At 37.8% G+C, this 11,556-nt stretch overlaps 1 protein-coding gene across 2 annotated transcripts; it reads right to left on the bottom strand.

Annotated features, from left to right (window-relative positions):
- Positions 1 to 1,893: 1,893 nt before the first annotated feature.
- On the bottom strand, positions 1,894 to 11,351 carry RGS4 (regulator of G protein signaling 4). Of its 2 annotated transcripts, XM_074221874.1 has the most exons (5): positions 11,188 to 11,351; positions 7,382 to 7,486; positions 6,483 to 6,544; positions 5,270 to 5,436; positions 1,894 to 4,931 (listed from the first exon to the last, which is right to left on the bottom strand). In XM_074221874.1, exons 1-5 carry the CDS (start codon positions 11,229 to 11,231, stop codon positions 4,683 to 4,685), a joined length of 627 nt encoding a protein of 208 aa, XP_074077975.1. In that variant the 5' UTR covers positions 11,232 to 11,351; the 3' UTR covers positions 1,894 to 4,682. The 2 variants fall into 2 exon arrangements, with proteins under 2 accessions (XP_074077975.1, XP_074077976.1); XM_074221875.1 differs by lacking the exon at positions 5,270 to 5,436 and having other exon boundaries at positions 4,777 to 4,931; positions 11,188 to 11,314.
- Positions 11,352 to 11,556: the final 205 nt, after the last annotated feature.

Raw genomic sequence — 11,556 nt, 5'->3', positions numbered from 1 at the left:
CAAGAGGCATGAGGAATCAAAAATGAATGGAGAGAAGAGGGTGAATGTAATGGATGTTAAAGAGGTAAAAATGAAAATATTAAAAAAAGATTAGAAGTTGTTTTTAAATGTATAGGCCGACTCCTGGATTCTCAAACAAGATAACTAGAAGAATAATTGTGTTTTTAACAAAATAATTGGGAGAACTAGATTTAGATAAGAGAGATAATGAGTTTGGGCTTTGATATATATATTGAGGCTGTAATATGTGTTTGATAGCTAGGTTGAGATGTCTAGTAATGGTAATATAAATCCTAAAAGGCAAGAGAGAGAGATGAAGGTTAGATTAATACATTTGTGAGTCATTTATATAGAAATATGGTCAAACCCTTGGAAGTTATAATATCATAGAAATAGCTATTCTGTATATTGTGCTTTATAGTTTGCAAAATGCTTGATATGAAACAACCCCGTGAGGCAGGATTACAGAAGACATTCATTTTGTAAGAATCAAGAGACAAGTTAGCTTTCCTGTACTGTACAAAGTTTGTCACTATAAAGTTACTGTATTGATGATCAGGCCATCAGGAGATTGATTAGCTTTACCTGTCGAAAGTTTGTCACCCAACGCTATTGGATCACTCGAGAACCTCAGTGATATGGAAAGGACCTGACTCTAAGAGATCAAGTTCCTCCATTCACCACCAACTGTCCTGATCTTATCATGTCTGGTCCTTTGGTTCACATGGGATAGTGAGAATGAGAGCTCTCCACAACGCCTCCCCACTATAATCAATCTTATGTGCAAGTCATGGTATAATATCACTTTCCTGATGTCATGGTCTTCACTACTGAAGGAGGACTATTACTAATATTGGGATGCAATATTTGGCATGATGGAATGAACTCTGGATTGAGATTCAGAAAGCCTGGGTTAAAATCAGGGCTCTGTGTGTCTTTGGGCCTGTTGTGGTTCCTCTGAGGCTCAGTTTTCTCATATGTAAAAGGAGATGATTATATTGAATGATCTTTCAGCCTTCTTATAATGTTATCACCTCCACTCTTGTGGCATATTCCATTCCAATGTGTTAGTTTCTCCTCTGAAACTTTTATTTGCAGAAAATTGCCATGGTTGCCATTTTCATTTCTAACCTGGCTCTGCTTCAAACTCTGGACTACTTCTTCATCTTACCCCCAAGCTAGAACCAGTACTAGCTTCTTTTTTTTTTTTTGCTCTCTTGTTTGTCTTTTCTTGAATAGAATATAAGCTCCTTTATTATTTCTATATTCACAGTGCTCACAAGAGTCTCTGGTACTGTGATATTGTTCATCCTTCATTTACAAAGAAGACCAATGACATCAAAGGTGAATTAGATTTAAGAGAGGCAGGGTTGCACAATCAGTCTCATTTTCTCTTCCTAAATCACTGCAGTTCAACGGCAGGTCAAAAGTCAAGGTGATGGCTTGGGATACAGTGTATGACTTTGGCATCTAGGAGACCTGACCAAGTTTTCAGAACTCCAATATCTCCTTCAACTGTCTTTATATACATTGGAGAAAAATATTCTCATCTTATTATAAACCATGAATCAATTGATACTCTCCCTCTCTATCTCTTTCTTTCTCCCACATCCCTTTTCACTTTCTCTTTATATTTTCTAATACAAAATGTGTATTTTCTTATGGTTGCAACTCTAATGGGTCTAATAACTCCAACTCTCAGATTCTATGACTTATATAGGAGGAAGAAAGGGATTGACTATGGTAAGGGCCCTTGACTTAGGAGAGTAGTACCCAACGTTCTACAATTGTTGAGAGAAGAACAACAGTGAGAAAGGAATAATCTCAAACTGTTTTGAGTGAATATCTAAATACTGACCCCACCCCCACCCCTCTTAACATTACATGAGTGGGGAGGAGATATAGGTATAATCTTTAACCTCCTATTCTGGGAATTAACGAGCAGCTCATAAAAATGTCTAGATGAATATTTGGTAGAATATTTAGTCTTAATCCTTCAGCCGTCAGTGACTGCTGAAGGGTGGGAGGGATTTGGTTTCTGTTTTCTTTTGCTAATATTGGCACAGAATGTAATGTAAAGGTGAAAAGGGTAGGTGAGTGTTTGCATCCCTCTTGGTTTTCCAATTTATAATACCATCCCCAATCACAGCTCATTCATATGTTAATAAGCAGACATTTTGTATGAAGCTTTTATTCATCCTTAATAAAATATGTTATTGTTTTTTCCACTGGAAGCATCAGCATTGAATTGTATGTTATTTGCTGCACAGCACAAAGGGAGATCATGCACAGTTTGGGGTGTGGTCTCTGCCTGGATCACTGGCAATCAAGCTCACTATGCCAGATGGAGTCTGGAATTGAGGGTAAAATAAAAAAAAGTCAACTTCTAAAAATCTTACATAAAATAATTTACTTCTCATTCTGGATGATCTCCTGGGTATCTCTCAGTCTCTAGTACCCACCAAGTACCAGCTAAAGATTATACTACAACAAACCAGATTAATTTTTAAGTTTGAGACTCTAGTCCTGGAGTCCAACATAGAGTAGGGAGAGGGGTAGGAATCAGAGCAGGGATATTATGAGGGTCAGAGGAGAATCCAAAGGACATCCTTCAGGAATGGGAGAATAAGAGAGAAGTGGGAATGTGAAAGCTAGAGATACGAGGAAGATACAATGGAAAGAACCCATCTGTCTAATACAAAATTGTATTAGATGGACACCCACAGAGGCACATTCTTATTCTCTTGCTTTCATCTTACAGTCTGAGGGAGTGACTCAGAGGCTAAAAATGTGCTTGTGCATATGAAAATTTGGGAAAGATTTTTAAAATAGTCATGTGAATATATACACATATGGTTACATATTTAAAATGGCAACTCCGGGAGAATGAGAAGAAAATTAGTGCGCCAACCATTCAAAGGTAATTGACACAACATCTTGACTTAGAAAACATCACAATAATAAACATTGTATAAAACAAAGTCATAAATAACAAAAATGAGAAATCTTCAAGTATTCAGCCTGCCCTCAGATTCTAAAAAGCAGTAGCCAACTGTGGCCATTTTTTACTTGCCCTGTGATCTAAGATCCTGCCATGTTCCTAATAGTTCAGGGCCAGACCTTGTGTGCAGGTTTTGCGGGGGAGTGGAACTGGGGAAATCAAAGTTTCCAAACTCCCAAAGACAATTCATTCGGGGATTTGGGGATGCCCCAAAACACTTTACATTTCTTTTATAAAACTTTTATAAAACTGAAACTTTTTGACCAAACCTACAGCAATTGTAGGTAAGAACTAGCTGAGGGATCAAGAGGAGGATGAGATTAACAATTCATCATCATAATAATAATAAATAAAATTACATTCACAAAGCACTTTATATTTACAAAGCATTTTCACATATATTATCTTATTTGATAGGGTAAGTCACTCTATTCTTCTAGGCTTCACTTTCCTCAACTATAAACTAAGTTGACCAGGCTTTATAAATGGGAAGGTACAGGCTCCTCTCAGCTCTAAAATTCCTTTTCATTAAATGTGCACTGTAACCAGAATGAAATAAAATGTTGAGAGTATCTTATACAGAGGTGGGAAAGAGTATTTTGAATTCTGCAACATCATTTGGATCTAACAGATTGACCGCTGAATTTGGATTGGACAGAACACTTTGGGTAAGTAGGTTTGCAAAGACCTGAGGCTGTTGTTTTTTTTTTCTCTAAGTCCCAATACATCTCACTCTCTATCTCCAGTATCATCATTTAAGAAAACACAAAAAACCATCTGTGTGCTTAATAAAGCTTTGTGCAAAGGGAATCCTAGACAAGTCCCTTGCAGTCTGGTGACTAAGAGAAATAACCACATGGGGCTTCATGGACTTCGTGGCCTTACTACTCCACAGAAGAGTAGTAAGGCATAGTAAGAGGTCAGTAAGTCTAATGTTCATACCTTTCCTCTGCTCCATCTGTCCAATAGGATAAGTTAGAGGACATTTCAGTCTATCTTCATGGAGTTCATTAAAAATTCAGCATGCAGTTTCTTGAAGGTTACTTTCTAAGCTCACTTAGCAAAGGGGAAAGGGTGGTTATGATTTTCTCCATTCAAATTGAGGACAAAAGCACAATGATAACCTGTGACAAGCACATGTAAACACATACATACATATTCACATATACACATTCACACTGTAGTTCTGAGCACCTAGGGTCCTTTTTTTCTCCTCTTAGAACTGTGTCTGCATATATGATATAGGGCACCCTCAGATAAAATCTACAGCATAAAGCATCGACTAACAGATACATAAGCAAATATGGACACCACACAATGTAGGGCAGTCAGCCCTGGATCCAAGAGCTGGATGGAAAGCTCTTAAGGCCTTGAAAATGAGTTTTAGAGAATCTGACGCAACCTGAAAGGGCACATAGGGAAAGGGGACCTGGATGAGGGTCCTGCCCTGATGAATGCCAAAACAGACATTTAAACACTGAAACTGTACATCTACAGGTGAATGAACCATTGCACATGCCTGCAGTGGCTGAGATGGCGAGTGTTGTCATGAGGACATGATGTGGACACTAGGCTACTACTTGTTTACAGCATTTATGCTTAATAATACAGATCTGTAATTTGCCTTAGTGGATTCCAGATGAGAGTCTTGGAAGCATTCCCCTTCCCCTCCCCTTGGGGTTTAGGCACACTGGGAGATCAAAGGACAGTCCAAAGAGGTGGCCTTAGCTCCTTTCTGGTCCTCTGATCCACAGCAGCTGCCACTGGCTTGATGGACCAAGTCGAGATAAAATCGGGATTTGAGGAAACGGCGATAGGAATCCTTCTCCATGAGATTGAAGATTTTTTTCTGTGCTTCATCAAAGCAGGTGATCGTAGGATCCAGCATGTTCCGACTGGTCTCCTCCCGTGTACAGGAATCCAAGTTCACCTTGGGGTTAAAGAACAAAAATTATGTTATGACATATCATCCTGTAGGATTCATAAGGAAGAATAATTCCAGAGAGCTAGCTGAGACACATACACAAATACATAGAAAAATAGAATCTTAAGTACTCAGATAATTTGGGCAAAAGATAAATGGGATTCAAGAAAAAGTATGACTTGGAAGCAGGGAAAAGAATTTTCACATTCTATATACTTTTTCTACCTTTTTTTCTGTAATTAAAGATACAGGTCAAGCACTACAACTTGGAGAAGCTACCACTTCCCCTTCCCTAGCTTCTTCTCTCCATCTCTCCAAGACAGCACTGTGCCATAGATACTCACCTCTTTAGTTGCCTGGACCGAGATAAATTCATTGTATATCTTCTTGGCCTTGGGGCTGAGTTTGCTAGGTGATTTGATCTTCTTATACTCCTCACAGCTGACCCAGAAATCAATATTCTCCTCACTGTATTCAGACTTCAGAAAAGCTTTGAAAGCAGCCAGACCACCTGTAATAAAACAGGTAACATCCCTCTGTTTATCATGTTAGGCTCCTCCTGCGAGCTACTGCATTTATGACAAAGCTGAAGGACCAGATTGGTGAAGGAAGCATTACCCCAAGGTGTCTATTAGTTGGCAGCACTTAAGGTTGGACATCTTTGCTTCTGGGGTTGATATATCAGACTTTTTTCCCCTTCTTGGGAAATGAGAGTGGGGAAGGAATCAGAAACATTTGGGCTGCTTGTTTTAGGATCTTTGCCTAGTGCCTTACTAGGTCTGTCCACAGAACTTTTTTTAAAGAAAAAATTTTTTGAAACTACATAAAAATCATGAAACAGGAAAGAATTTTTGATTTACCAAGCAGCATGTGATAATCTACCTAAAGGAATAAAATCTTTAGTCTTGGAAGATTGAAAACTTCTTATCTTTGGAGGAAAAAAAGACTTCAAAAGAATCCTCCAATCACATGACTCCAACAGCAAGTAAACAAGAAAGTTTTTGCATGCATTTATTTCACCTTTTCTTTTCAAATTTTCTAAGTGTGTCCTACCATTTCGATATGAGTCCTTCCACAAGGTGCTTGGTCAGAACCATCTGATCTTAGAAAAAGGAACTTGTCTATACCTTCTCATAACTTATCAAACTGTTTAGAGTCTGAATTTCCATTTACTAACACACTTTTGGCTCTGATGATTCCTATTTTCTTAAGAGAAGTGCTGAACGTTTTTGTGCTGAGAGGACATCTATATTCTCTATAGGACCAATGCAAAATTAGAATTGGAAGGAATTTGAGAAGTCACTTAGCTTGACCCCCCCCATACCCATCTCTAAAAACAGCTCATCCTTCTTCTGACAATTCAATTATTTCTTCCCTAGATCAAAGTAAAAGGCCATTGGTCCCATCTTCATACAAAAATGCCCCCTTATTAGGAAAAAATTTATATGTTACATAAAAATACTTCCATTGAAATGTTATTATGATTTATCTAAATTAAAAAAAGAATTATACTCAGTCCCTCCCTCATTGTAAGGAATGGAGAACAAATTTACTTACAGTCATGACTAATGAGGTTTTCCAAGGATTCAGCCCACTTCTTGACTTCTTCATGGCTCAACCTAGATAGAGGCAAGATAACTGGATTGAGGGAAAGAATAATTGAACGTGGTGGTTTGACATATTCTGTAAGATCTAAACCCCATTTTCATCCTAGCTAAAAGTAAAGCTGGGACATGCTTCTTCCCTATTCCCTTCTCCCCAACAAATCCTTTTGATTCTATACCCAAAGACAAATAATATCCGTGTTTGATTTTCCTCTTTAGACAACAATGATAAAACCTACAGTTGCTGAATCTTGAAATTAAAAAAAAAAACCTGAGATGCTAATATAAAGCCAGGTTTCAGGTGTAATAACTTCTTAAACACAAAGAGATTTACTAATAAATTCTGAACATCTTCGGGTGAACTGACTCACTTGCTCTAATTATACAAAGAATAATAGCTTCCATTAGCAAAACTTCCTAGTCTTTACAAAGGCCCTTCCTATACACTAACTCTTAAGTCCCTAGAATACCCATTGAAAGGTAAGTCATGGAAGCATTAATCCCCATTTTATAGATAAGGAAACGATGTAAGAAGATTAATGATATTTAAGGTTACTTGACTAGTACATAACAGAGCAAGAGGCTCAAACTCATTTTTTCTGACTCAGGTACTGAATGCCAGAGTAGAATACACAGCTTACATTATTTTCAGAATTCTGGGTTCAATTTCTAGTTCTGCCACTCACTCCTCATGTGATCTTAGACAAATCATAACCTTAATAGCACTGGTTTCCCCATTTGTAAAATGAGAGGATTAGTCTTGAAAGCTCTTGAGATTCCATCTGGATCTCTGAAATGAAACGTCCATCATAGGGTCTGAACATGGTGACATTATTTGGGACCACTCTTTACCTCTGAGAAGAAGATGCTTTGTCTTTCTTGCTATGGGAAGAATTTTGATCACAGGAATCTGTCTTCTGGAGCAAGAATCCTAGGCGATGTTTCATATCCTTTGCACTAAGAAAGGGGAAAATTAAGAGAGAAAAGATGATAATCTTGTCTCTGGTTTCCTTTAAGGAATCTTAATAATCATTAGAGAATTGAAAGGCATAAACTTAGTAATGACATTTCATTGAGTGCTAAAGGTTAGAAATGCAAGTTAGTCTATGAATGCAACAGAGAAGGAGCAATCCAGGAGTGTGGATTCCATTTCTATTTTTGCCTTTGACTTTCTGGGTGACTTGGAGGCCAGGGTCACATCTCTTAGGGACTTTCATATGCAAACCAGGGGTCTCAGTCTCTTACTTCTATCTACAGTATGTAGCTACCAAAGAACATAGTGAATTTGAATCATAAAGTTTATTGAATTCCCTAGAAGAAAATACCTACCACCTCCAAATACCCAGACATGATCTGAATAATTGCTGTGAATGTGTGTGTGTATACATGTATATATATATTTTAAATAGGAAAGGAAGCAGTGATTGCATGTATGACAAAATAACTCTGCAGAGTACAGTTACTATTGAGTATCTTGAAATCCCAGCCTGCTACTGGCTGCCTGCAAACACGCTACACTGCAATGCTGACAAGAAGGAAAAGGCAATGCAGTTATCAGAGAGGGAGGGCCAGAGGGAGGGAAGGAGTGAAAAAGGGAGGGGAAGCACTGGATGCTTCCTGCATCTCCAACAAAGAATTCACTGCTCAGTTTTTTCTGTGTGTTTCTGATATCCAGGGCTTTTTTTTTTGGGGGGGGGGGTGTTGCTGGAGGATGGACAGTGCCAGGAGATTCAAAAGGGAGTAGGGTGGGGACAAAGGGTGAAGGTATTGTTAAACTTTCAAAATGAAAAGAGAGCAACAGTTTTCTTCCTCTTCTTCCCACCCCACAACACATACACTTTCATGTTAATAAATATCTCATAAAGGAAATTACAAGTACATTCAAGATTGAGAAAGGGGGGAGGAGAACTGGGCACAGGGTTTAGGAAGAAGTAGTTGGAATAGTCATTAACACCAGCAACCTACTTTAATTAAAAGCAGTAGTTTTTAAGTTTATGATTGATTTGTAGCTAGGATACACCTATTTCCACAAGGAGGTATTTTTTTTTAATCAACTTTGTTAGGTTCCCTAGATAGCTACCTGTTGATTGTTCTAGGTTAACAGTTCATTTCTATGTAGGATCATTCTCCTAGCCAGTAATTAACAATTTGCAAATCAAAAGAAGCATGGTATTTTAGACTTAGATGCACAGAAGAAATTCACAGTTTAGTAGAAAATGTGATAGGCAGGAAGGTAGGAGATGTCCATAGGTACCAGCCCTCATTGTTACAAAAAAGCTGGGAGACCTTAGCCAAATTTCTCTGGACCTCACATTTTTGTCTCATCTGGGGACAGAATTCAGGTCTAATTTTTAATCTGAGAGTAAACCTCCTTCCCAACAGGGCTGCATTTGATTGTTTTGCAAATGCTCACTGAGACCGAGATATGCTTAAGTGACTTACTTTAAACTGATAAAAGGAAGAAGCACTAATCTGTTCAGAATAGACCCAGATGTTACTGCCCCCTTTCTAAGATCAGTGGTATCTTTCTAACTGTCCTTGGAAAGACAGGGGGGAGGAGGTTAAGAACCAGAGGTATCTTGTAAACTAGAATTAGTTACCAGTACGATTTAAAGTTACTATCTCTGGTTAATGACCTTGCTCTGAATTTGCTTTTAAAAAAAAATAAGGCAACAAGCATTGGAGAAAAGATAGTAGTTGTAACAGTAGTCATTCATTTACTCATTCAAATGCTGAAGTTAGGGGCCCTAGAGCTATTCCTTTGGTCATTTTCTTAAGAGCTATATATACATACATATATATGCATGTATATATAGTCAGCAGCTAAAACTACTTAAAGGTTAAATAACATGAAACCATTTTTAAGAAGTAATCTTCTGGGGATTTCTATATTGAATGCCTGCAGGGTAAACCTCCCCTTAGCCACAGTGCCCTCATATGGATCAGCCTTTCAAAAGCTGGAAGGAGTGACAGGGAGACTAAATTTGAAAACATGCTCTGGTTATTTGAAAATTTAGTATTATTCCTCAGCACACACCAGCTCTGTGAACAATATCACATCAATAATGAAGGACTGGGGAGTGTGACAGGTTAATTAATAAAAGTCAATCATGAATTTCTAACATACCATCATTAAAATAAATAAGTTAATGTCTTAAAGCAAGTTTTCTTTAACAGAGGAACAGTAGCAGAGCATTTGAAAAACTCCATAGTCCAACTGAACACACTGTGGTTACTTATTTGTTGGAAGAAAGAGATGATTGCCATGGTTAGCCAGAGCCCTAATTAAGAAAAGCTGCGATGGACTCCCTGCATTGGCAAGATTATTGGTTGTTAATTAAGTCATAAATTCTGGTAGCAAAATCAAGTGATTGCCAAAGGTAAACAACTATGTTATTTACTACAAATCTGTCTTGCAGGAAACAGAAGACAGCAAGTCACCAGACTTTTGATGAATATTAATTTTTAACATCCTTTTTGGTAGAGTGTTTCACTGATGCCAGAAGATACTACAGCATAATATAGATCCCCAAATATAGAATGATAAAGTCCCTGAATTAGGACACTAGAACTGAAAGAAATCCAGAGATCATCCAACTCTACACCTTAAAATCTTTAAAATCTAAATCATTTTTACAGAGGAATAAACAGAATAAAAGCTGATTTGCTCAAGGTCAAGTCAGGTAGAGCACTCTTTTCACAGCAAATATATATTTTCACTGCAAAAATTTACTTTTTATAGTGATAAAGTGATTTGTCAATGGGGAAAAAACTGTCTACAGTCAACATTCTTTACTAGCATATAAATAGATGCAATCAGAAATCTACATACCAGCAGTACTAATTGAACATCATTCAAAGACAATGATACAGAGTTTGACATATTTAAGACATGATTACCACTTTTCCTACAGACTTCTATGACAAAAGGACCACTTATACAGCATATGGGTATTAGAAGTAAAGGAGAAAAAAGAATCCCTTAAATCAGTATTTATATCTAATCTTTGAGAAAATTCTAGGAAATAGATGTTGCACTGATACATTGAGACATCAGATTACTACTTCTACAGACTTCTAACTATTACTAGAGGAATTAGAAGTGAAAGAGAAAAAATGTCTCTTGTCAGTATTTATATCTAATCTTTGAGAAAAGTCTAGGAATAAGATGTTGCATTAATTGATACATTTGAGGCATAAGATTACCATTTTTCCCACAACCTTCTAACTGTGACTAAAGGACCTATATGGCATATAGGTATTAGAAGTAAAGGGGAAAAAAAACTTCCTTATGTTGTTATTCATACCCAGTCTTTGAGAAAAATCTAAGAAATAGATATTACAGGAACAGATACATTTGAGACATAAGATTACCACTTCTCCCACAGTCTTCTAGGTATGACTAAAGGACCTATGTGGCATATAGGTATTAGAAGTAAAGGAGAAAAGAATTTCCCTTAAGTCAGTATTTATATCTAGTCTTTGAGAAAAGTCTAAGAAATAGATGCTGCACTGACTGAATGCAAATACAGGATATCTCCAAACTCTGTCAGGTTTGAACTCAAAACTGCATCAAGACTTTTGGGACCCTCTCTGCACAAGAAGTCTAAGATGAATAGAGCCCAGCTGTTCCAATAGATGCATGAAAACAACCTTACCCCCTCAAGCAAGTGGCTGGCAGGGCAGCGAGTCCTTTGCACATTTTGCTTTCTGGTTTGTCTTCTAAGTGCAGATGAGAAACGGGGCAGGAGCAGCTGGAGCTTCTGTGTGAGTCTTTTTGTCTCGGGCAGGATGCTGTCAGAATCCTCTGAGGGTCTTCCTTCTGAACATGTCTGAGGTTCTTTTATAGTCCGGTCCAGCCCAGCCAACCAATCAGGAGGCAGCACTGCAGCACAAGTTCCCCTCCCCTCTGCCTCCTCCAACCCTTGGAAGAGCCATGAGGAAGAGACAGGCTGACGCATGAACAATGCCAAATGGATAAACGGGGGAATAAAGACAAGAGAAGAAAAAAGAAAGAAAAAACACAC

The sequence above is a fragment of the Macrotis lagotis genome, chromosome 2, assembly GCF_037893015.1.
Source record: "Macrotis lagotis isolate mMagLag1 chromosome 2, bilby.v1.9.chrom.fasta, whole genome shotgun sequence".
NCBI classification, from domain to species: Eukaryota; Metazoa; Chordata; class Mammalia; order Peramelemorphia; family Peramelidae; genus Macrotis; species Macrotis lagotis.
Note: the sequence above shows the minus strand (reverse complement) of the source record. Positions and strands in the feature narration are given on the sequence as shown.

Excerpts from the sequence above, each read along its gene's own strand:
- RGS4 (XM_074221874.1), bottom strand. The coding sequence starts at position 11,231 with ATGTGCAAAGGACTCGCTGCCCTGCCAGCCACTTGCTTGAGGGG. Across the intron at positions 7,487-11,187 it reads CCAGCCACTTGCTTGAGGGG|TGCAAAGGATATGAAACATC; the intron begins GTAAGGTTGTTT and ends CCCCTTTCTTAG. Across the intron at positions 4,932-5,269 it reads CGGTCCAGGCAACTAAAGAG|GTGAACTTGGATTCCTGTAC; the intron begins GTGAGTATCTAT and ends TTTAACCCCAAG.